We start from the raw sequence: 20,572 nt of genomic DNA on the forward strand, positions 1-20,572 counted from the left end.
GGGCCCGCGGTCCCGGCTCGCTGCGCGGACAGCGACCAGCGCTGTGTCCCGGACCCTTGGGGGTGGACCGGGCTGCCGCGGGACCGACACCCCCAGCCGCAGGGCCCCGTCCTGTCCCTCCTCCGCACCCCCGGCCCGGCTCTCCGGCGGTTCCCGGGCAGCAGCCCGACCTGCGGCTCAGCCGCGAGTCCTGCCCTCTGCTCTGGGAGCAGCGGGGTCAGTTTTGCATTAGTGCTGGCAAAGCACTTCTGGGGAACAAGTGCTGTGTAAGCATGAAGCCTCCGGGCTGCCCCGCGTCCGGCACTCGCAGCTCACGCAGCTCCGCTGCCCCCGGCACCGGTAACTGCCCGGAGCGCCCGGGGCTGGCCCGGACCGAGCCCTGTCCTCTGGCCTGGGGCAGAGGGGACACTGCGGAGTGACAACGAGACGGGGGACAGCGAGAGGCCTCGAGCGGGGGAGGGTTAGAGCAGCCGGGCGGGTTAGAGCAGGGGCAGCCCCTCGTGTGTTCCGGGACAAGCAGCGGCCCGAGGAGCTGCCGGTTCTCTCCGTGCCGGGGCTGCAGGGCCGGGATGGAGCAGGACGGCAGCGCGGGCACAGCTGGGACACTGGCACTGCCTCTGGCGGTGCCACCAGTCCGGTTCCGGCCAGCCTGGTGCAGGCTGAGGCAGGTCCTGCAGCCCCCGAGCTGCCCGGCCACACCAGCGCCGAGGATCCGGCAGCTTCAGCATCGTCTGCGCCCGGGGCTCGGGTCACAGATGGGCACAAACAGCGCCCAGCACCCCGGGGCGGGGGGGCCCTTGTTGGGCTCAGACCCGGCACAGCCCCCGGGCAGGGCTGGGGCGGGCAGGGGGAGCCGGAGGCTCCGTGATGCACACGGGGGTCTGCCCCGACGTGAGGGACCCCGTTTGCCTCCCGAGCCCTGCGGGTACCGGGGAGGCCCAGGAACGGGATCGTGCGGGACCCGGGCGCGGTGCCCGCGGTGGGGAGGAGGGCGGGTGCGGTGTGTGAGCAGCCCGCTGTTGGGCCGGAGCTGGCAGGCGGCCGGGGCTCAGCGGGCAGCCGGGCTCAGCGCCGCAGACCTGCATCCTCCCCGTCCCGCTGTCTCCTCCCAGCTGTGGGCTTGCGAGGAGTGGCGGCTGGGGGGGGATATAAAGGCAGGGGAACCTCAGCCAGCCCAAAGAAACTCCTGGAGCTCCTGTGTTCTCCCTCCCTCCCTTCACGTGATTCAGCCTCCCCCAGCCGAGCACAAGCCTCCCTGTAAGTACGGAGCGGAGCTGAGCAGGCGAACCCCCCGTACCCCACTCTGCGCACAGCGCGGGGGGGCGGCGGCTGCAGGCACTGGCAGGAGGGTCCCCGGCCTCCTGTGCAGAGCCCTGGGGGGAAATGCTGTGTGGGGACCCGGGGCCGTCCCCCAGCCCCGCAGGCGGCTCTGCCTGTTGCTGCGGGATGAACGGGCTCCGGCTGCCGGCCCAGCCCGCGGGCAGGCGGCGCATCCCACAGCAGTGGGCCTGGGGGGGCCGGGGGACGGCCCCACAGGAGAGGGATCCCTTCTCTGGGGTGCTGGGGCTCCCTGGGGCTGCACCTCGCTGGGCTCACCTCGCTGGGCGGTTTTGGGAGCTGGTGTGTGCAGGGCAGGTCAGGATGGTGCTGGGTGGCAGGGGGTGTCCCCAGGAGCTGTGGGACCCCACGGGCCCCGTGTGGGGGCTTGTGCACAGCACCCCAGGGTGGGGCTGTGCCACTCGTGGATGCTGGGCCGTGGGGGGTTCAGGCACGGGGACCTGTGCAGCACCGTGAGGTTTTGGGGTGTGGGAGCAGCGTGTGGGGTGTGGGAACCAGCCCCCACCCCGGGGCTGCAAGCAGGTTGGGCAGCAGCCACCCCCGCAGTGTCCCCAGTGTCACTGTGAGCCCCTTCAGGCCACCCGTGCTGCCCCTGCTCTCTGTCCCTAGGTGTGCGATGGCTGCCAGCCGCTGCCTCCTGCTCCTCCTGCCCTGGCTGGTGGTGGCCCCTCACAGCCCCCCCGGCTGCAAGATCCGGATCACGTCTGCGGGGCTGGAGCTGGGTAAGGGGCTGCGGGAGAGGCATGTTGGGCACCGCTTCTGGGTCTGCGCTGGGGGAGGCAGCCGGTGGGGAGGCAGCCGGTGAGGACCCTGCCTGCCCTGCCTGCACCTGGGGCGGCCAGAGGGGGCCGAGATCTGGTGGGGCCGGTGCTGCTGAGGGTGGCCCAGCCGGCGGTGGCCAGCCCAGGCTTGCTTTGCTCTGCAGTGAAGCAGGAGGGGCTGCGCTTCGTGGAGCAGGAGCTGCAGAACATCACCGTGTCGGACCTGCATGGGAAGGAGGGGCCGTTCCACTACAACATCAGCCAGTGAGTGCTGCCGGTGCCTTGGGCTCCCCGTGTCTGTCTGTCCATCCAACGATCTCCATCCTGTCCCCGCAGGGTCAGGGTGACAGACCTGCAGCTGGCGTTGTCCGACCTGCACTTCCAGCCGCAGCAGCACCTCGCCTTCGACATCAACAACGCCTCCATCAGCCTGCGCTTCCGCCGGCAGCTGCTCTACTGGTTCTTGTGAGCTGACTCCCGCCCCGCTCCCGGCACCAGCCTCCCCCACGGCCGGGCTGTGCCCGCTAGGTGCTGTGGGTGCCTTGCTGCCCCGCAGCTGTGTGCACCTCTCATCTGCTCTCCTTGCCTCCAGCTACGACATCGGGTCCATCAACGCCTCTGCAGATGGTGTCCACATCCACACGGTGCTGCAGCTGGCCAAGGACGGGGCTGGGCGCCTGAAGATCTCTAACATCACCTGCAATGCCTCCATTGCCAGAATGCACGCGGGCTTTTCGGGCACGCTCAGGTACCCCAGGCCCCTGCAGCAGCCCCGTCCTTGCCCGGCGCCACTTTCTGCACCCACGGGGCTGGAGGGGCCGGGCGGGGGCCACAGAGCTGCTGTGTGTCCTGCAGGAAGGTCTATGAGTTCCTGAGCACCTTCATCATCTCAGGGATGCGCTTCCTCCTCAGCCAGCAGGTACAACTTAGCGATGATGGGCGACAGCGCCTGGGGAGCCCGGCCTCAAACTGCCCCAGGCCAGGAGGAGGGTCCGGGTCCCTGATTCCCCTCTTAGCCCAGCCCTTGCCTTGCAGATCTGCCCATCCTTGGAGCACGCCAGCCTGGTGCTACTCAACTCCCTGCTGGACACGGTGCCGGGTGAGTGGGGCCAGAGGGAAGGGCCCGAACCTGCTCGCCGCAGGCAGGGCAGCGCTCAGCAGGGGCTCTGGGCACCACAGCTCATCTTCCCTGGCAGTGAGGAGCGACGTGGATGAACACATTGGGATTGACTACTCCCTCCTGCGGGATCCAGCTGTCTCCACAGACACCCTCGACCTGGACTTCAAGGTGAACAGTGGATCCTGCACTGCCAACCCTCCTTCAGCCCTGGGAGTGGCTGTGCCAGCTGCACTGCAGGCACCACAGAGCGAGCCCAGTGAGCTGCACTATGGTTGCAGAAACCACTCCTGTTCCCTGCCCAGGGCATGTTCTTCCCCCGTGCAAGAGAGGACCAGGAGCTGGAGAACCACGCGGTGGAGCCGGTGATCAAGGAGACCGAGCGCATGGTCTACGTCGCCTTCTCCGAGTACTTCTTCGACTCAGCCATGCATGCCTACTTCCAGGCAGGTGTGCTGGCCATAGAGCTCCAGGGCGAGAAGGTGAGCTGTGCCAGGACAGGCAGGTGTCTGTGGGCAGGAGGGAGGGCTGGGCTCTTCCTGCAGGGCGAGGAGCTGCGTCCAGGGAGCAGCTCTACTGGGATCCACAGCAACCACTCACTCACCCTCTGGCGCTTCGGCTTCATCCTCCCTGCAGGTGCCCAGGGACCTGGAGGTTTTGCTCAGAGCCACCTTCTTTGGGACCATCTTCATGCAGGTGTGAGGAGCATCCAGCGGGAGGCTCAGGGTGGCCTCGGGACAGGGCACAGCCCTGTGCAGCTCTATATCCCCACTCACTTGCCATCCCCAGAGCCCAGCCGTGGATGCTCCCCTGCGGCTGGTGCTGCAGGCATCAGCTCCCCCCCGCTGCATCATCAAACCCTCGGGCACCTCCGTCTCTGTCTCTGCCTTCCTCAACATCTCGCTGGTGCCACCAGGTCGTCCCGCAGTCCAGCTCTCCAGCATGGCCATGGTGAGGGGCACGCAGGGCTGGGGCTCCAGCACACAAAGAGCATTTCCCACACACATGCTCCAGTGTCCCAGAGCCAGGGGCTGGCTGGGCCATGGCACAGGAGCAGCAGCCTGGCTGCTGCGCCACCGCAGGGCTGTGTTTCAGCCCCCTCTCTCCCCAGGAGACCAAGCTGAGCGCCAAGGTGTTCCTGCAGGGGAAGGCGCTACGCGTGCAGCTGGACCTGCGGCGGTACGGGCGCACAGGGCCCGCGGGGGCTGTGGGGAGGGTCCCCCTGCACCCTGCTCACAGCTGCTCTCTCCCTGCAGGTTCCGCATCTACTCCAAGCAGTCAGCGCTGGAGTCACTGGCGGTGAGCAGAGCCCCCGTGCCCAGGGTCCAGCCCCATGCTGCTCCACGGGCGCAGCACAGGCTTGGGGGGGCTGCGCATTGCAGGACCCCGCTTCCCACCGGGGCCAGGCAGCTCTGCCGCTGCACTCACCCGCGTTTGCTCTCCCACAGCTGTTCTCGCTGCAGGCGCCCCTGAAGACACTGCTGCAGTTGACCATCATGCCCATCATTAATGGTACACACCATGGCTGCCACACAGGGGCTCGGGCAGGGGCAGGTGGGACTTGGCTTCACCATGTCTCTCCCTCCCTGCAGAGAGGACTAAAAAAGGGGTGCAGATCCCACTGCCAGAGGGCATGGACTTCACCAAGGAGGTGGTCACCAACCACGCGGTATGTGGCGAGCACGGGTACCCCCAGCTGGGGCAGGGACCACGTCCTGCTGGGCAGGGCACAGTCACACCAGCCTCACATTGATCCTCTTCCCCTCTGCAGGGATTCCTCACGGTGGGAGCTGATCTCCACTTCTCCAAGGGGCTGCGGGAGGTGATTGAGAAATACCGCCCGGCCCCCACTGCCCCAGCTGAGCCCAGCGCAGAGCCCAGCGCAGAGCCCAGCGCAGAGCCCAGCGCAGAGCCCAGCGCAGAGCCCAGTGCGGGCCCCCGCCAGCTTTAACTCTCCTCCCCATGCGCTCCCGGACCGAGGGCAGAGCCCGGGCTGGACCCGTGGGCTGTAGGTAGGAAGCAGCTTCCCCGGTACCGCTGGTGAGGGTCCTGTGCCCAGGGAGTGGCAGCACGGTGGAGACGGTTGCTCTGGGAAGCCCTGCTGCATTTTCTCCTTATACCAATAAACCACTTCACCCCAACCCATGTGGTCTCCTTGCTCTTGGTGGCCAGCATGGGGGAGATGGGGAAGGAGGCAGCATCCATGGGGCAGATACAGCTGGGAATGGCGGCGGGGGGCTCATTTCCAGCCCCCATGAGCCCTGGCAGCAAGGGGGGCACAGCCCCAGCCCTGGCTCCTGTCAGCACTCACCTCTGCTGGATCCTGGGCGCACAGCCACGCTCCTCAGAGTGCAAAGGGAAGCAAAGTGGGGGGAGCAGAACAGTACGAGGAGCTGGGCAACGAGGAGCAGAACCACCTTGTTCAGAGAGTTTATTGTGAGTGCCCAGAAGAACTGTGTGCCTGGGTCACGAGCAGGGGGGATTGTCTCTGTGCTGAGCCTCCTCAGGATCAGGTACAGTGCAGCTTGGAGCAGAAAGCCCCACAAGCAGCGCCTGCAGCCGCCAGCGAGCTGTCGTTCCTCAGAGCCTGCCCAGAGCTGCGTGCGGGCAGAGGGAAGTGGTGGGGGCTGATTGTGCCCGGGGGAAGCAGCTGCCACCCCAGACAGGGAGGAGGCAGGACAGGAAAGCCACAGGCGAAGAGGCGGCTGCAGCAGGGCACAAATCCTCACCCAGCAAGGACAGAGCCCCTGGGACTTCTCACCCCTCACCCAGCCCCATCCTCCCCCCGCTCAGCAGGCGCCGTCCTGCAGGGCCGGGCAGAGCCCCCAGGCTGGCAGGGGGAGCGGCTCGTGTCATGGTGCAGGGAGCGCGGGCACGGCAGCCAGGACGGGCTGTGCGGGAGGTGCCGGGGTGAGGGCAGCCGGGCGCTGCCGCCGCAGTCCCTAGTACGGCTCGTTCTTAATGAAGCGGCTGAACATGGTGAAGGCGGCGAGCGGCCGGTCCGTGGGCACCATGTGCCCGGCTCCCTATGGGGAACAGGTAGCCATGGGTCAGTGCTGGCGACGGGGCTGCCGCAGCCCCCCAGCACTCCCAGCCCCAGCTGCCGCAGCCCTGCATCCCTCTGACCACAGCACCGGTGTCCGGCATGGCCAGCAGCCCCGTCCCAGCCCTACCTTGATGGTGAGGAAGGCGATGTTGGTGAATTCCTTCACGAAGCCCCCAATCTGGTTCACACCCCGTTCAGTGTAGAGCCAGGGCCGACGAGCCACCTGCACCTGGGATGGGCGGCAGCTCCCTCAGTGCCCAGACCCGTGCCAGCCCCGGCACAGCTGACGGCACAGCCTGGAGCTGGTGACCGGCCTGGCCTTGTCCTGCCATTTACCTTCTGGCACAGGGAGTCCACGAACCACTCATCCCCGAGAAAGTTGCAGGCCATGTCAACATCCCCGTTGTACACCAGGATCCGGTATTTCTGTGGAGCAGGAGGAAAGTGAGTTGTGCAGGGCAGCAGCCCCAGCCACGCGAGAGGCCAATTTGGCAGAGCCAGGGGTCTGTGGGCTCCTCTGCACGCACCGCGGCTCCCAGTAGCTTCAGGTACTGGTCATTCATCTGCATGTACAGGCGCTTGTAGCCACGGTTCACCTCGAAGCTGTGGAGGAAGCATCGGTGTCAGACAGGGGCTCATGCTCACGGGACTGTCCCTGCCTGGAGCTCACTCACCTGCACACCTGCCATTCCTGGGCATCGGGGGAGATGTGCAGAGCCTTCCTCACCTCTGGGGAGTTCAGGTACACCCTGAGGTCTGTGGAGTTGGTGCAAGGAGGGTCCATCCGCACCTTCCGGGCTGTGGGCATCCGGAACAGGCTCTGGGAGAGAGTCAGGAGAGTCCCTGCCACAGCAGCACCCACTCCGTCCCCTCCTGCTCCCATGCAGAGGACACTTGCAGCCCAGTGACACAGGCATCGGGGCTCACCTGCCGCCAGGAGAACTTCATGGGCACCCGGATGAAGGAGTTGCCCAGGTCATGTGTGACGAGATAATCACCATCGTACCTGCAGCAGAACAGGGATGGGCTGAAAGCTCTGGAGGAACAAGTGCTCAGGGTGCCCCTGAGGAGCCCTTGACAGCAGCCAGACACAGCCCACTAGAGTCCCAGAGGGTCTCTGTCCAGCCCAGCACGTCCCCTCACCACCTGGGGCCACTCGCTGCCAACTACAGCGAGCTGGTGCCGAGACCCGCCTGCCCTCGGGCCGCCTCACCTCGTGCTCCCCGGGACGCCACCCTCACACGGGGCGTAGAGGTTGTAGATGTTGAGGCCGGACTCCTCTACGATTTGAATCATCTCCTCCATCTGCAACATGCCATGAGGGTTTGGGACTCAGCTTGGGGCCCATGCAGAGCCAGGTGGGGGTGCTGCCCACAGACACTGGCGCCTGGGGCTCCGGTCCCCTCACCTTGAGTGTGCAGTTCAGGTTGGAGTTGTCATGGAAGTTGCACTTCCCCTGGGAGCAGCAGAAGGCCTGCAAGTCCTTCCACAGTCTGCGGGCAGAGACCGGGGGTCAGACAGTGCATCTGGCAGCAGCTCTACCCCCCTGACTGCTCCCCCTGGCCTTACTCAGTCCCTAGCAGCCCGTGGTAATAAGCAAAGTAAACCAGGGAGTTGTCATTGATCTCGTAGGAGGAGAGGCCATTTCCCACAGCGATTCCCTGTGAGGCAAGAAGAAAACAACTCTGTTGTTCCAGCTCCCTGCAGGGCGGCCGCCGCAGCAGCAGGAAGCAGATGTGACACTGTTTACTCGGCAGAGGGAACAGGAAGGGTCGGGGGTGCCTGAGAACACTCCCCTGGTGCCACTCAGCAGGGATGGACACGTCCACCAGCAGCCGCTGCCAGCACCCCAGGAGATGAAAGAGGATGAAAGGCCGCAGGGCCAGACCCACCCCACGCCCTGGGGGTCCCGTACACATCCCCACCCAATACAGCTTGGAGCCCTGCAGGGCTGTGCTGAACATGCCAAGCCCTCAGCTCCTGGCTCAGTCTGGCGGCGGCAGAGCCCCCTCTCACCTTCAGGTTGAGGCTGGGGTCCTGCATCACCCACTCTGCCAGTGTGGGGATGTAGATGCCCCCATAGCTCTCCCCGGTGAGATAAAGATCGTTCTTGGAGTACTCGGGGTAGAGCCGCAGGAAATCCTTCAGTGCCAGGTAGTTGTTGTGAGCGACCTGCAGGCAGGAGGAAGGGGGATCAGGCCGGGCCCCCGCGCCCAGGCTGCAGTGGGCAGGGGCAGGAACACCCCGCCTGCAGCACTCGCCTCAGTGTCGTTTGTGCTGTACTTCTTGTCCTCGGAGTAGGAGAAGCCAACGCCAGCGGGGGACTCCAGGTAGAGTATGTTGGCAATCTGCAGGACAGTGGAGCAGCTGGAGATGAGGCCTGACCCCTGGCTCAGCGAGGTTCAGGGCCGATGGCCTCGCCGAGGGCAGCACCCGCAGGTGCCCAATCTGCCCCAGGGCTGCCTCAGGGAGGGCACATTCCTGCCCTGCTCAAGCAGAGGCGAGAACAGGGTGTGTTCGGCCTGTGGAGGCTCTGGCTCAGGGCCACCCTCTCCCCGCGGCCACGGAGGGCAGCAGTGCCCGCACCTTGTTCCAGGCGTAGTCGTTGTACTTCAGCGTGACCCCGTCGGGCTGGATCTGGAGAAGCACAAGGCAGTGACCCACAGAGCCTGCCAGTCCTGGTGTCCCCGAGCCACAGCATGGCTGTGCCCACTGACCTGGAAGGGGCCGTGCTCCTTCAGGAATCCTTCCATGGAGCTGCAGCCCGGGCCTCCGTTCAGCCACAGCACCAGGGGGCTGCTCTGGGGGTTGCTCTGGGCCTCCACAAACCTGTGGATGGGCAGTGTTGGTACCCGGTGCCTGACCAGGGCCCCACCCGGCACCCAGGGTACAGGCTGGCCCCAGCCCCCGTCCCGGCCCCAGCCTGGTCCCACGTACCAGTAGTGCAGGTGCTGGCCCGGCCCAGCACAGAGGTAGCCCGAGAAGTGGCGGAAGGCCGGCTGCTTGGCCAGCCCCGGCAGGAACGTCACCTCGTGGCCCTGGGGGGCGGCCCGGCCCAGCCCCAGCAGCAGCGCGCCCAGCAGCAGCGGCCCCATCTGCGGGGGCACAGCAGCGGTCGGGGCGCTGCTCGCCGGGAGCGGCCGCAGTGCGCCGGGGCTGTCCCGGTCCGGGCCACCCTACCCCGGCCCGCCTTTTCCTCCGGTGCCGGGACGGTCCCTCCAGCGGTTCCGGTCCGGTCCGGTCCCTCCCAGCCCAGTGCCGCCCCCCTCTCTCCCCCGGCCCGGTGCCGCTGCCGCCCCCGCCCTCTCTCCCCCCGGCTCAGTGCCGCCCCCGCCCGGCCCCGCGCTCCCCGTCCCGCTGACCGCGGCCGCTCCCGGTTCCCGCAGCGCCGATGCCGCGGGCACATGACAAGCGCCCATATGACCTCCGCTGCTCACGTGGGCGGGGCGGGGCTGCGCGGCGACCAATCAGCGCCGCGGGGGTGGCCGGGCCCCGCCCCGCTGCCACGTGCACGTGAGACGGGACCCCCGGCGGGGCGGGGCCAGGGGTGCCGCTCCGGTAACGGGGGAGTCCCGGCCCGGGGAGCGCTCAGCCCCGGCGGGCACGGCGGCGGGCTGGGGCGCACCGGCGGGCACCGCCGGGGGTCAGCAGGCACAGAGGTGATGGCCGGGCACGACGGTTGCGGCTGGGCGCCACCGGGCTGCACCGGGCACCACGGCAGCACCAGGCAGGTTGTGCGTGGAGCGCCTGCGGCCCGGAGAGGCCGGGGGGCCCGGCTGCCTCCGGCACACGCGGCGTCCCCTCCCGCCCCCCGTGGCACTAGGACCCCCGGGAGCCCTGTCCCTGCCGGGCTGTCACCACCCGGCTGTCACCGCCGCAGCAGCTGTGACGGGGGCGGTTAAAAATAGCGGTGTCAGCGATGGCCGCCCGGTGCCGCCTCGCCACTCGCTTCCACCGAGTCCACGGCGCCAACGTGCTCCTGGACGCCTCGGCCACGCGGGCCACGCGTGTGCGGAGCTTCGCCCACGGGCTTTGCTTCAGCCAGGAGCCGCTGGCACCCGGGCAGCCCTTCCTGGTGGAGATCGAGGAGAAGGAGCTGGGCTGGTGCGGCCACCTGCGCGTGGGGCTGACAGCCCTGGACCCCCAGAGCCTGGATGTGGTGCCCGAGTACTCGCTGCCAGACCTGGTCAACATGGGGGACACCTGGGTGTTTGCCATCACCCGCAGCCACAACCGCGTGGCTGTGGACAGGGAGGAGCCGTTGGCACAGGGCCCCCCCCAGGAGCTGTTCCCACTGATCGAGCGGCTGCGGATCCCCCGCGACACGCTGGTGGGGCGCAGCCGTCCCGGCCGCTACAGCCACATCCTGGATGACCTGTACAAGACAAACGTGCTGCCCGCGACCGCCCGGCGCAGCCGCATCGGCGTGCTGTATGTGCCACAACCTGACGGCACCGCCGACATGCACATCCTCATCAACGGGGAGGACATGGGGCCCAGCGCCCGTCGCCTGCCCACCGCCCGCCCGCTCTACGCCGTGGTTGATATCTTCGCCTCCACCAAGAGTGTCCGGGTCATCCCGGTGGAATATGGCTGTAGGTATCTGCCCCCCCAGGTTTTTCCCGCATGTCCCTGTGGGGAGCTGCACTGGCGTCACCCCACACTCCCCAATGGTGTGAGCATCAGAGCATCCCATGGGGCAGAGCGCAGGCAACACCCATGCTGCCTCTGACATGGGTGTCTGCCAAAAGCTGGGCCATGTGGGGCTGCACCCCAGCTCGGGGCCCCCAGCCTAGTGGCCCTTCCTGAGTGGAGCGGTGGGTGTTCCAGTCAGGGGTGCAGGACCGCAGTGCTGTGACCAGACAAACCGCTCAGCCCCGGCCGGGGCAATGCCCCTCTCCGCAGCCCGCACTGCTGCTCACCAAGCCGCTCTGGGGGCTGGCGAGCCCCCACTGTGCCTGGCCTTCCCCCACAGCACATGGCAGCCCCAAGCCCAGCAACCTCCCACCCTGGCACCAAAACATCCGGCTGCGCCGCGCCGCACGCCCAGCACGCCATACCCCGCGCCTGCCGCGTGCCCCAGGCAGACACCCCGTGATGCCATTGCAGGTTGGGCAATATCCGCACGTCGCGGCCCACTGGGGAGGGGCTGGGAGGGCCCGTGCTGGTCGCTGGCTATTGTGTACGTTAGGCTAATAAGTGCTAATTAGCACTGTCCGCGACGAATCAGCAGATGCTGAGGATCAGGTGAGACACACACCAGGAGAGTGAGCACCTGGAGCCGCTGCCCCTGAAGCCACTGCTGCTCTTCCGGGTGCAAAGTTCAGCTGCTGCAGTCCCAAGGCTGAAACCCAGGACTGTCCCAACAGGTTAAATGTCCCCGGCCATGCAGACACCCCCAGGAGCATGCTGGGGTTCCCGGCCAGAGACTGTGGGGGCTACCGAGCCACCAGGGGGGTCACTGAGCCAGTGTGAGAGGCCCAGGCCTGGCAGGGACTGGCGCTGGCAGCACATACCTCGGGGAGAGCCATCCTGTCCTGCCGTGCCACTGGTCCTGCCAGCACCACCGGGCACAGGCACTGCTGCAGGGGCACGATCCGGCAGCCTCCCCTCCGCTCAGATTGCGGTAGCTCCGATTTCTGCAGCACTTCCGCAGGGTTACAAACCCGTCTTGGTTTGTTTCTTTTCCTGGCTGGTGAAGTGAAAACCAGAAGTGAGCGGCTGAGCCACTGGTGACAGACGGGAGGGGGTGGGGAACAGAGGCAAAGGGCATCTGCCACCCGTCACCCGGCACTCGCAGCGTGACCCCGCGCAACCAAGGCCGAGATAAGCACTCCGACTGCCCAAAACCAGCCCCAAGGTCAGGAGCTGGTCGGGCACAGTGCGACCCTGCTTAGCAGAGCTCTGCCCGCTGCCAGCCCCACAGCCCAGAGGTCCCAGCGCCGCTCCGGCTGAGCTAACGATGAACCAAGTCCAGAGCCCGCACCCGAGCCAGCTCTCTTTTAAAGTCAGAATGGAGCACTGGCTGCAGCTCATTGCAGCCACACCAGCAAGCCACCGGGGGCTTGGGGAGAGGGAGCCTGTGGGGATGTGTGTCACAGTGGCAGGAGTCAGGCAGAGCCTGCGGGCAGCCATAGGGACAGCTCAAAGATACTGTCCCTGCTGTCCCAGCCTGTGGGCACCCACCGGCAGCTGGCACCGGCACTGGGGGACCAAACCACGGGAGTGGGTGAAGGGGAGCACAGCATGGGTGTGTGAGATCCTGGGGAGCCACTCGACAGCTCCCAGAAAGAACAAACAGAAACCAGCTGTGGTACCTCACAGTTTGGGCACGGAACTGTTCTCCTGGTAACGGGAAGAGCATCACCGCCGAGGTCTCGGGCTGCTGTCCTGGCCAGGCCTCTCGGCACTGGCTGGAGCCCAGGGCGGGATGGTCCCGCTCCTGTCACAGAGCCGGTTCACCTGTCGCTGCCCTAACCCGGTGCCTCCAGGGAGCCCTGGGCTGGCTCTTCCGCACCCCTTGGCACTCAGCCTGGCCGGTGACCCACCAGCTCAGCCACATCTCTGTTTCCCCGCAGTCCCCTCCCTGCAGACCCTCTGCCGCCAGGTCATCCAGCAGCACATCGTCCACCGCCTGGCCATTGACGGCCTGGACCTGCCGCTGCCACTGCGGAGCTTCTGCCAACACGAGTGAGGCCTTGAGGGTGCCACCCTGGCCCCCCCACCAACCACCCCACCGGTGACAGCTGAATGGCTGCCAGGCCAGACCTGTGCCTCCCAGATCCCCTCCTCCGGTGCACTTGCGAGCGCTGTCCGTGCTGCTGCAGGGTCAGTGTGAGCGTGGTGGAGCATCACGGGGACGTTCCTCTGCACAGACATGTGCAGCGAGGCCGGTGTGTGGGCAGGGGGTGGCAGGGACTGAATAAGTAATAAAGCGCTTACATCCCAAAAACAAGCGTGCTGTGGGGAGCTGGCACCATGTGACACCAGGGCAATGGGGGCTGCTGTCTGGCTTCCATCTCAGGAGGAACCTACAGCTTCAGGTTCTTTAGTTCCCTTCCATGTCAGGGAATGTCATGTGGCTGCCGGGAGCAGGAAGGGTCCTGCCAAAGAGGGCTCAGGGGGCTGGGACACCCCTGTGGTTCAGCAGATGCTCGTGGAAGCCGTTCCCCCTCCAGTGAGGAATAATGCCAGGACTGTGAGCCCATGAGCACAGCCAGGCTGGGACCTGCTGGTGGCCCAGGCCAGCAGCGCCTAGGCAGGTCAGGGTGGGGGCCAGACCCGATGCGCAGGCAGGGAATAAATTACAGTGGGTGTGTGTCCCAACTGGGCAGTTTCACTCTGAGGAAAGATGTTTACCCGAGCAGGGGTGAGTGGTTTCCTGGGCCGTGCAGGGAGGGGCCAGGGAGGGAGCCCCAGAACCCACGAGCTGCGCTGGCAGCATCTGTCACCCAGGCACGTGCCTGCAGCACGGAGCTGGTCACGGTGACCCAGTGCAGGGTTCAGCTGTCGCATCTCTGTGCTTCCGGCTGCAGGAGCCAACTTGGGCCCCCCCAGAGCCTCAGCCCCAGCTGGCAGGATGGCAACACCCAGGGGCAGGACCAGAGCTGTGCAGGGCTGGAGAGAAGAGCCCCTTGAGAACCAGAGCAGTGCCCAGGGGTGTCAGGAAGAGATGGTGGGGGCTGGCAGGCAGAGCCCCCAGGCCTTTATGCAGCACAGCTGGAGGCAAACCAAGCAGCTGCAAGGTTACAGAACAGGGTGTCAGAAAACAATATGCTGTATTCAGTCAGAGGGATCCGACAGTATCAGATAATGTTACAGAACCCTCCAGCAGGAGGAAATCCCCAGCACTGCTCCTGCAACGGGCCAACCACACCAAACCTGAGGTGTTAGTGAATGAAGAGCTAATGGAGGAAAACACCAATTTTGACCAAACCCTGGGGTCCCACAGACCACAGCCTCCGCTGTCGCAGCACAACAGGCTGGAGGGCTGCTGGTGTTGTTCTGGCAGTGGGGGGACGGGAGCTCCTCCAGCCCAGCCTGAGGGCCACCGATTGCTGTTTGTTCTCAGTATTTTTCCCCTCCCCCACCCATGTTTGAAGCCTTTGCTCTCCCCTCTAGCTCTGTTTGCACTGCAGTGACCCCAGCACAGAGCTGCTGACAGGGAGGGCAGGTTCTCCTTCCAGAGGAACCGCCAGCAGCTGTGTGAGCAGACAGCTCCCCTGCCAGCAGCCAAGGTTGCCACCCTCCGGCTCTGCTGCTGCCTAACAAGCGGGATCACCCATTAACTGGAGGGCACCATGCTGAGACAAGACCCCCAGAAAGTGCCTGGTCTCCTGGGCTGAGCCTCCATCTCATGGGCGGGGGGGCAGCCACCACTGGCACAGGAACGGATGCAGCTCCGGTGTGAGACGAGGCCCATTTATTGGCTTAGTTGCACAACTCCTTGCAGCTGGATGCTGGAAGGACCTGCAGGTGCTGGCCACAGATCAAATATTTCTGTCACATGCCATTATCCCATCACATCACATCCCACGCCGCACCGCCCACGGTTGGCTCCCAGCCACGTCTCCTGCTCGTCAGGTCAGCGGCTGGTTCCCCGTCACCGCAGTCGGTTCCCAAACCGGTTCCTCTGCTGCCATATGCAAGAGGCAACACGCACTCAGCAGATAAAGAACCCAAACTGCCCCTTCCACCCCTAGCCTGAGGGAGCGACAAGGCTGAGGGGAGCACAGGGGAAGCTGGGATGCCAGTGGGGTGAACAACAGCCCCCCCTCGAGCACCCAGCCCAGCCCTAGAGCTGCACCTCGACTTGGTGCCCAATCCAGCTCCCGCAGCACCCCGCACCTGTGCTCACACTCCTCCCCTGTGAGGACAGACACCACCAGGGATTTACCCAAAGACTTGCTACAGGAGCTCGTCAGGACCGCCAAGAGGCCATCAACACTGTCTTGCTTGGCTTCACAAGCATCGCAACCCTTCTGCTGCTCTGTGCTGAGCATCTCTGGCTGCGGGGTCTCCCTGTCCACACTCAGCATGGCCAAGACGTGCTGGCAGGGCTGCTGGAGAACCTGCTGAAGTGGCAAGCGCAGCTGCTCAGGCTGTCAAGGCCCATCCTGTGGACACCCTCCAGGATCTCACAGTGAGCATCCTCCCTGGTGCTGAGCAGCTGCACGGACTCCTGACCCACGGCAAACTCGCTCAGGCACAGCCTGGCAGCGGCTCTGTGCAAACACTGCTTGATGTGTTCTTCAGTCCTTTGGTTAATCTTTTCACTGTCACCCTTCAGGTTTTCTGTGGCCCCCCGTTTAGCTGCAGATGAAGGATCTAACAGGGAGTGAGGGCTCCTGGGCTCGCTCTGGAGCAGGAGAGCCTGGGGGGTTCCGGGCTGATGCTGAATTGCTGCAGAGAGCTGAGGAGCTGCCAGTGGACTCTGGAGAACAGTCACAGGGCTCTGAGCAGCAGTGAGGCTGGTGCCTGGACAGCCGTGCAGTGGCGCACCCGGCACACCGGCGGGGCAGGAGGCAAACCAGAGGAGCACGGCGATCGGGATGGGGAGAGGAGCACAACACAGCAACAGGAGGGCTCTTGCTGGGCCGAGGTGGTGACGCAGCTCTGCAGAGAGCCCACGGCTGCACACCCGCGTTAACCCCCGGGTGACCATCGCCAGGTCCGCCCCTGCGCGTGCCCCCGGTCTCGTCACGGAGCAGCCAGTGCCCGCTCCCGCCCCGCGGCCGCCACTACCGGCGGAATGTATCCCGGCGTGCCCCGCTCCCGTGAGGAGGAGTACATCCCGGCATGCCCCGCTCCCCGCCAACCAATCACCGCTAGGTGCTCCATGACGTCAGGCAGCGCGCGGCGCCCCCTGCCGGCCGGGCCCAGCGGGAACGGAGGAGCCGCCGCACGGGCCCGGGGGCCGCCGGGGCCTCCCGCTCCACCACACGTCTGCTCGGTGCCCCCGTTACCCGGAGCAGTCGGGGGACAGCAGTGAGCCCCTGTCCTCAGGAACGTTTTCATCACCACGGCAACCCTGACCAGCACTGCGGCGTTTTCCCGCGCTGCCCCGGGGCATGCAGGAGCCCTGCGAGGAGCGGGTGTCCCGGCCCCCGGTTGTGCTGAGGCTGCCGGGAGGCCCTGTCAGCCGCAGCAGCGCCGCCGGTCCCGCCCGCCGCTGCCGCGGGTCTGTGCTGGGGCTGCCGCCCACTGCGGTGCTCGCTGTGCATGGGGAAGCGCCGGACACGCTGTTCTGTTAGACAGAGATGAGTTGGATGAGTTGGGCTGCTGCCTCCTCTTCTTGCTGTATTTTTGGCTCTGGGCACAACCAAACTTCACCTGCAGACGTTGGGAAAGCGTTAGTGGGGAAAGTAGTGCTGTAGGCTACCAGCGTTTAGTTTAGATTTTTCTTGCACGCCAACTCTATTCAATTGCTGAGCACAAAACCCCCACATGTGCCAGTCAGAGGTGCAGGTGAACTGCCCACTCAGCAAAGCCTGGAGAAACAAAGCTCAAATGCAGGAGAAACAATGGGACCAAGTGTTACAACACGAGCAGCCACTACAGAGCAGTCCCAGCTATTGCTCCCAGCAGCACCTCTATTTCCACTCTCCAGAAACAGCAAAGCCATCAATGAAAACATGATATCTGCATGTTTGTGTCTTACTGCCTTAAAGCACATATAATTTCCACAACTCCTCTGCACCTGGAGGAGCAGGCTGGAATGTCACATGAAAGGCTTTAAGGCCTCAGATTAAGTTGTATTTTAGGAAGGCAAGGGGAGCAGTTGTGTAACTGGGGAATGAGCTGCAGCCTGTGTACACATGAGCAGATCCACTGACTGGGATGGAAACAAGGGCATCACAAGACCCGCTCAAAGGAGAACAGGCTGCAGAACCGAGTCCTGTGAGAGGCAGCACTGATGCACCTTTCCACAGCTGGAGGTGACAGCAACAGACACTGATATTTAGTGTCTTGCTACTTGAGCAGAAAAAAGCATGAGCTACATTAGCCAGCCGTGACCCAAAGGACAACTGCAGAGACCAAAGGTACAGGTTTTGCTGCAAGAGGCAGAGAGACCATGGGACTGGAGGCAAAGCAGAACACAGCAGCAGAGGGAGAACAGGGGGCGAGGGGCAAAGGGAGGCAAATGACAAAGGAACAATGGAAACTACAAAAACAGTGAGTGCGTGAGACAACCGGCAGCACCCGCTCTGCGGGTGGCACCCCCAGGACCGGCCCTTCCTCGGACACAGCGGTCGGGCTGCAGAAGACCCAGCCGGTGCAGACCCGACGCTGCTCGGGGCGCTCCGTACCCAAGCCCCACGAGGCTTCCCCGAGAGCACCGGGACAGGGCCCATAGTGGGGCCGCCTCACCTGACATACTCACGGCCCCGCTGGTTAAGGCAGCGGACGGGGCCGGAGCTCCACAGCCCTGCACCAGCTTGTAGTCACGGAAGCGCTTTATGAAGTCCCCAGCTCCATGCGGTCCGGAACGCCCGAGCCCGGCGGCTCCGCTCCCGCGGAACAGCCTCTTCCGGACCCACCGCCCGCATTAAAGCAGCTGGAGTACCGCCCACGCCCAGGATGTGGCCAATCAGAAGCTTTCTCTGCGGATTGGCAGAAGAAAAGCCAATCAGCCTAGAGATTTCTGCCACAACCTGGACGTTCGACAGCCCAGTCAGCGGGCAGTCCCCGCCCCGCGGGTGGGCGGTACTTCTTGCTCCACCGCGCGGCGGTCGATTGTTGTCGCTGTCAGTGCCGCCGGTGCCGGTTCACTCAGGACATGGCGGCTCCGAGCGACGCCGGCGGGGGCGGCGCGGGGCCGGGACCGGGGCGGCCGCCGCCCGGGGACCTGCGGAGCGTCCTGATCACGAGCGTGCTCAACCTGGAGCGGCTGGAGCTCGATCTGTTCAGGTGCGCAGGGCGCAGGGCACCAGGCCGCGCTCACCGCCGCCTTCACCGCCGCCTTCACCGCCGCCTTCTCCCCGCAGGGGCCGGCACCACTGGGTGCCCGCGACGCAGCGGCTGTTCGGCGGGCAGATCGTGGGGCAGGCGCTGGTGGCGGCCGCCCACGCCGTGAGCCGGGCCGAGCAGGTGCACTCGCTGCACTGCTACTTCGTGCGGGCAGGTGCGCCCGGGCCGGGGGGACCGGGGCGGCGGCACCGCGGGGGGAGGGCCGGGGATGGGGGAGGGCGGGGGGCTCCGTGGGTCGGAGTGGTGAATGCAACGTCCGAAGGGTTCCCGGGGCTCCTGCAGGTGCCACCATCCCAGGTCCGGCCCAGCACGGAGGGTGTGGGTGGCGCTGTCAGCGCAGCTGCCTGTCCCCAGCACTTGTGTGGGGGCCCAACCGCAGAACCTCCCTTCTCTGTCCCAGGGGACCCCCAGGTGCCGGTGCTGTACCAGGTGGAGCGGACCCGAACGGGGAAGAGCTTTTCTGTTCGTTCTGTAAAGGCCATCCAGCACGGACAGCCCATCTTCATCTGCCAGGTCTCCTTCCAGCTCACCCAGGAGAGCCCGTTGCAGCACCAGTTCACCATGCCGGCCGTGCCGCCCCCGGAGGAATTGCTGACACAGGAGGAGCTCATCCAGAAGTTCCTGCAGTGAGTGGGGCAGAAGGGACACCTCAGGGACACCATCCTCCATGGCTGGGGCTCAGGGAGCCACAGGGATCGAGGTGGCTGCCTGAGGAGTTCCCAAACGTGCCTGGGAGGAGCAGCACAAGGCAGAAGCTGTGTCCCTCCTGCCGCTTTGTGTGGCCCTGGATCCCTGGGCTGAAGGTGCTGCCGGAAGGATGTACCCCCAGCATCACCCTCACTTCTCCCTGTTGGCCTACAGGGATCCTAACCTGGCGGAGAGATACAGAAAGCGTCTCAACAAGATTCAAGCCGAAGATGTGCCGATTGATATCAAACCTGTGAACCCGCCAAATGTGTACTGCCTAGAGCCGCAGGAGCCAAAGCAGCTGTTCTGGGTGCGAGCACGAGGCTACATAGGTGGGTCCTGCCAGGAGTGGGGGGTCCAGCTGCCTACCGAGAAAACGTGTGATGGAGGGGGCCGAGGGGGTTGTGATCTAGCGTCTCCCTGCACCCCGGGCCTGCAGGTCACCTGGGGGTTCCAGGGCCAAGATGTGGGTGCAGGTGCTGGAGTGTGAAGCGATGTGCTGTGCTCAGCTGCACAGCCGTTCCCAGTGGTATGGCAAAGGGGGCAGGTCTGAGAGAGTGTCTCGGCTCTGCTGGGCCAGCAGCCAACCCTCAGGTGGGCAGAGCTCCCTGGCACCCCTGCAGCGCCTGTCGTGTTGCAGGAGAGACTGACATGAAGGTTCACTGTTGTGTGGCCGCCTACATCTCCGACTATGCCTTCCTGGGCACCGCGCTGCTCCCGCACCGGCTCTACCGCATCAAGTTAATGGCTTCCCTCGACCACTCCATGTGGTTCCATGCGCCCTTCCGAGCAGATCATTGGATGCTGTATGAGTGTGAGAGCCCCTGGGCTGGTGAGTCCCCATAGTGTCCCTAGGTCCCTGCACGGCAGGGCCAGCCCTGCCTGTCCCAGGGCACCACAGTCTGACCAGTCTCTCTGCAGGTGGGTGCCGGGGGCTGGTGCAGGGCCGGCTGTGGCGCAGGGACGGGGTCCTGGCTGTCACCTGCACACAAGAAGGAGTCATCAGGGTGGAGCAAACACCAAACCAGAGCAAGCTTTAGCTGAGGAACCGGTGGCAGCGGCACTACCACCCCGCCACGTGCTGGTGCTCAGGTACACCAGGACCAAAACTGATGTCAGCATGACAGGACCTGGGTGACAGTGGGATGGAGCCTCGAAGGAGATGGGGCTGGACTCAGCACTGTGGGGAGCTGGTGCCAGAGGCCCTCAGGGACCCACAGGAACATCCACTGTCACCGGTTACCAGCCACACCACATCAGCCGCACACCACATCAGCCACACACCACATGTAACCACACACCATATGTAACCGCACACCACAATCAGCTGCACACGTAACCGCACATGACAATCGAACACACTTCACCTCCCCTAAATAAATCTGACCCCTGGAGTTTGTCCCCTTGGCCTGTGACTGCGCTTGCCTCAGGGAGTGTCTCTTGGTGGGGGGGTGTGGGGCAGTGGGGCCGGTGCTATCCCTGTGGCAGCTTGGGTCACAGGAGGGGAAAGCGCTGCCACGGCACTTGTCCTCCTTCACGCTTCTCCTGCCTGGTGCTGCGGCTGCTGCTCGGGCTCAGGGTGGGCCCTGGGAGTGGGGAAGGGGATGACTCAGGGTGACCTCAGGTCTTCCTGGTGCTGCCCTGGGGAAAGCG

General features: G+C 65.3%; 5 protein-coding genes across 6 annotated transcripts; 3 read left to right on the top strand and 2 right to left on the bottom strand.

Moving 5' to 3' along the window:
- Nucleotides 1-680: 680 nt before the first annotated feature.
- Nucleotides 681-5,351, top strand: PLTP (phospholipid transfer protein). Its single transcript, XM_082065391.1, has 16 exons — nt 681-1,257; nt 1,948-2,060; nt 2,264-2,363; nt 2,436-2,564; nt 2,692-2,847; nt 2,955-3,018; nt 3,135-3,198; nt 3,296-3,387; nt 3,522-3,698; nt 3,853-3,912; nt 4,006-4,167; nt 4,328-4,395; nt 4,473-4,515; nt 4,665-4,728; nt 4,809-4,885; nt 4,988-5,351. Exons 2-16 carry the CDS (start codon nt 1,955-1,957, stop codon nt 5,165-5,167), a joined length of 1,542 nt encoding a protein of 513 aa, XP_081921517.1. The 5' UTR covers nt 681-1,257; nt 1,948-1,954; the 3' UTR covers nt 5,168-5,351.
- Nucleotides 5,352-5,631: 280 nt separating this feature from the next.
- On the bottom strand, nt 5,632-11,936 carry CTSA (cathepsin A). 2 transcript variants are annotated; one of them, XM_082065229.1, is made up of 15 exons: nt 11,779-11,936; nt 9,200-9,357; nt 8,980-9,091; nt 8,849-8,899; nt 8,524-8,610; nt 8,279-8,434; nt 7,832-7,923; nt 7,671-7,755; nt 7,476-7,567; nt 7,190-7,268; nt 6,937-7,082; nt 6,790-6,865; nt 6,599-6,688; nt 6,390-6,491; nt 5,632-6,242 (listed from the first exon to the last, which is right to left on the bottom strand). In XM_082065229.1, exons 1-15 carry the CDS (start codon nt 11,791-11,793, stop codon nt 6,159-6,161), a joined length of 1,425 nt encoding a protein of 474 aa, XP_081921355.1. In that variant the 5' UTR covers nt 11,794-11,936; the 3' UTR covers nt 5,632-6,158. The 2 variants fall into 2 exon arrangements, with proteins under 2 accessions (XP_081921355.1, XP_081921356.1); XM_082065230.1 differs by lacking the exon at nt 11,779-11,936 and adding an exon at nt 9,625-9,696.
- NEURL2 (neuralized E3 ubiquitin protein ligase 2) lies at nt 9,709-13,199 on the top strand. Its single transcript, XM_082065235.1, has 2 exons — nt 9,709-10,857; nt 12,841-13,199. Exons 1-2 carry the CDS (start codon nt 10,182-10,184, stop codon nt 12,954-12,956), a joined length of 792 nt encoding a protein of 263 aa, XP_081921361.1. The 5' UTR covers nt 9,709-10,181; the 3' UTR covers nt 12,957-13,199.
- Nucleotides 13,200-14,043: 844 nt separating this feature from the next.
- Nucleotides 14,044-17,812, bottom strand: LOC309446223 (uncharacterized protein). Its single transcript, XM_082065772.1, has 3 exons — nt 17,633-17,812; nt 15,315-16,594; nt 14,044-15,282 (listed from the first exon to the last, which is right to left on the bottom strand). The coding sequence occupies exons 2-3, from the start codon at nt 15,924-15,926 to the stop codon at nt 14,842-14,844; spliced, it is 1,053 nt and encodes a 350-aa protein (XP_081921898.1). The 5' UTR covers nt 15,927-16,594; nt 17,633-17,812; the 3' UTR covers nt 14,044-14,841.
- A 144-nt stretch (nt 17,813-17,956) lies between these two features.
- ACOT8 (acyl-CoA thioesterase 8) lies at nt 17,957-20,316 on the top strand. Its single transcript, XM_082065231.1, has 6 exons — nt 17,957-18,172; nt 18,250-18,386; nt 18,633-18,858; nt 19,094-19,251; nt 19,560-19,751; nt 19,841-20,316. Exons 1-6 carry the CDS (start codon nt 18,042-18,044, stop codon nt 19,957-19,959), a joined length of 963 nt encoding a protein of 320 aa, XP_081921357.1. The 5' UTR covers nt 17,957-18,041; the 3' UTR covers nt 19,960-20,316.
- The last annotated feature ends 256 nt before the right edge of the window (nt 20,317-20,572 follow it).

The sequence above is a fragment of the Streptopelia decaocto genome (assembly GCF_964273445.1).
Source record: "Streptopelia decaocto genome assembly, chromosome: 14".
Taxonomy (NCBI): Eukaryota; Metazoa; Chordata; class Aves; order Columbiformes; family Columbidae; genus Streptopelia; species Streptopelia decaocto.

Bases quoted from the DNA above. Each gene is read 5' to 3' on its own strand.
- PLTP (XM_082065391.1), top strand. From the start codon at position 1,955: ATGGCTGCCAGCCGCTGCCTCCTGCTCCTCCTGCCCTGGCTGGTGGTG. The intron at 3,913-4,005 runs GTGTGAGGAGCA...TGCCATCCCCAG, and splicing joins TTGGGACCATCTTCATGCAG to AGCCCAGCCGTGGATGCTCC. The intron at 4,396-4,472 runs GTACGGGCGCAC...CTCTCCCTGCAG, and splicing joins GTGCAGCTGGACCTGCGGCG to GTTCCGCATCTACTCCAAGC.
- LOC309446223 (XM_082065772.1), bottom strand. From the start codon at position 15,926: ATGGTCACCCGGGGGTTAACGCGGGTGTGCAGCCGTGGGCTCTCTGCA. The intron at 15,283-15,314 runs AGCACGTCTTGG...AGTGTGGACAGG, and splicing joins GGTTCTCCAGCAGCCCTGCC to GAGACCCCGCAGCCAGAGAT.
- ACOT8 (XM_082065231.1), top strand. From the start codon at position 18,042: ATGGCGGCTCCGAGCGACGCCGGCGGGGGCGGCGCGGGGCCGGGACCG. The intron at 18,387-18,632 runs GTGCGCCCGGGC...TCTCTGTCCCAG, and splicing joins CTGCTACTTCGTGCGGGCAG to GGGACCCCCAGGTGCCGGTG. The intron at 19,752-19,840 runs GTGAGTCCCCAT...GTCTCTCTGCAG, and splicing joins GTGTGAGAGCCCCTGGGCTG to GTGGGTGCCGGGGGCTGGTG.
- CTSA (XM_082065230.1), bottom strand. From the start codon at position 9,681: ATGGGCGCTTGTCATGTGCCCGCGGCATCGGCGCTGCGGGAACCGGGA. The intron at 7,269-7,475 runs GTGAGGCGGCCC...GTTCTGCTGCAG, and splicing joins GGCGTCCCGGGGAGCACGAG to GTACGATGGTGATTATCTCG. The intron at 6,689-6,789 runs GTGCGTGCAGAG...CCTGCTCCACAG, and splicing joins TGAAGCTACTGGGAGCCGCG to AAATACCGGATCCTGGTGTA.
- NEURL2 (XM_082065235.1), top strand. From the start codon at position 10,182: ATGGCCGCCCGGTGCCGCCTCGCCACTCGCTTCCACCGAGTCCACGGC. The intron at 10,858-12,840 runs GTAGGTATCTGC...GTTTCCCCGCAG, and splicing joins CATCCCGGTGGAATATGGCT to TCCCCTCCCTGCAGACCCTC.